A 1922-nucleotide genomic window follows, 5' to 3' on the forward strand; every position below is an offset into this window, starting at 1 on the left:
GCCTGCTGGAGAGGAGGTTGTGATCAGCTACTTTCCGTTGCACTGGAGCTTGGCCGAGCGCCAAGCACAGTGCCAGAGCGTCTATGGCTTTGTATGTACCTGCCCACGTTGCAAGGTAAGCTTTGTCTGTGGACGCTCTCATTGACATTATCCAAGCTGTGCCCTTTTTCCAGAAAACGAAAGGCTGTCCTAGAGCACATTGCCACGATGACCTTCAGGCCAAACGCTGACCGACCAATTTATGTGTGTTGGGCATCACAGTATCAACAGGATCACTTCGCGCTTCCTAGTCCATGTTGTTTGGCTTGCAGTCTTCCCATGTACCTTGTGACTTGCTATTTGAGCTTTTTGAACTGCTCACTAATGCATTGAGCGCTATATGGCGCCCAGTAATGGCAATTGACAGTATAGAACGGTCAAACAGCTATGCCTGGCTATTCTTAAACCCCCCCGGAACAACAGGTACAGCTACCAACACACAGAACGCTGCTATCAGTTATCCGATCGTAGCACAGATGTAATGAACGCAAACGTCTGGGAAGGTCGACTTACATGGGTTTTCTGTGGGTTTCTGGATGGTCTTATGCCATTGCGGATGGGGGTGATGTTGTGACATGCCGAACGAATGCATTTGCCTGTAATTTCAGAAGGCATATACTGCAGCAGATGCAACAGATCTGTGGCAACGAGGTGTTGCAAATGATGGTGCTGCGATCCTCGGCATGAACTGCGGATGACGCGCTTGACCAAAGGGCAGGTTCATGCAGTGCGAGCAAGTATGGAGTTTCGAGAAGCAGCTAGGGGAAGAGGAGAGCACTGAGACTGTCGTTGCACGCGAGGCTATGGCTCACGCAAGAACGCATGATGATGGACGGGAAGCAGCTGACCCACGTATCTGCAGCTGTTTCTTCTAAAGTACGTGTGCTCTGAGGAAGACTGTTTTGGCACTTTTGTCCCCGTTGCTGTCGGGTCAAGCACACATGCGTGCAACTTGTGTGCAAGGAACGAACAGATCCAGAATTCATGGCAGATCTCGAGTCCCAAATGGAATGTGCTTAGCAGGTACTTATTTTCAGCGTGCATTGTAACACGCACAGAACATGTAACGGGCCAGTCTCTGTGTCGTCGGCTCGTCGTCGACGTCGGTGATACTGTTTGCGTCGCCACTGCGTCGTTGGCGGGGCGGCCCGGCTACCATCTTGTAGTCGTTCAATCAGGCGATTCTGCTTCAAACAAGCTCATCATGTGCCCATCAGGATTTCGAATGGCCGCCACCAATTCCGAGCGCGAAAAGGTGATCGGCCCGTCCATTTCCGCCCCCATGGGCAAAATCCGCTGTATGTTTCTTGCAATGCCGTCACCTTGGAATACGAGAAACGGAGAATAGCCAGTGGTCGTATGCGCTTGCCTGCAGATTAGCCCATGCGTTCAGGATGCGTGATCAGGAATGTACCGAGGGACTGGAGTGATGGCTGAGCCTGTTCGGTACCCTGCGAGGAAATGTGCATCATACTCTCGTGACCACTCCAGCACGTAATTACCTGAGCCTCGGTGCACTATAACAAAATCACATGCATTTGCAAGTGGTGCGGCCCGTCCACGTACTCTTCAGCAAGTACTCGGCGGTACAGAAGAAGAAGCGACAAACCCTTCGCAAGCCTTCAGAGCGATGACTGTGTTTCCAGCATCAAGCTCAGCCCACGTTTCCGTCAATACACGCAATTTCAATCCAACACCTTCGCTATAATACTGGCAGCACGGGGCACGTTCTTTTGTAGCAGCATTACATGTTTCATTACCCACCGCCATCCTACACGACGCACAGAACAGTTTGACATCTTACGGAGCCATCTGATATTATTGTTGCAATGTGAACTGGGGCGATCATAGCATTGTTGCTGATACGATGGTACGAAGACAGG

General features: G+C 51.0%; 1 protein-coding gene across 1 annotated transcript; it reads right to left on the minus strand.

The window, feature by feature from the left end:
* Positions 1–1209: 1209 nt before the first annotated feature.
* LOC149810443 (uncharacterized) lies at positions 1210–1809 on the minus strand. Its single transcript, XM_089994262.1, has 2 exons — positions 1649–1809; positions 1210–1408 (listed from the first exon to the last, which is right to left on the minus strand). Exons 1-2 carry the CDS (start codon positions 1807–1809, stop codon positions 1210–1212), a joined length of 360 nt encoding a protein of 119 aa, XP_089850388.1.
* Between the last annotated feature and the right edge of the window lie 113 nt (positions 1810–1922).

This window comes from Nuphar pumila, unplaced genomic scaffold (assembly GCF_984573655.1).
Source record: "Nuphar pumila unplaced genomic scaffold, dmNupPumi1.hap1.1 HAP1_SCAFFOLD_350, whole genome shotgun sequence".
Taxonomy (NCBI): Eukaryota; Viridiplantae; Streptophyta; class Magnoliopsida; order Nymphaeales; family Nymphaeaceae; genus Nuphar; species Nuphar pumila.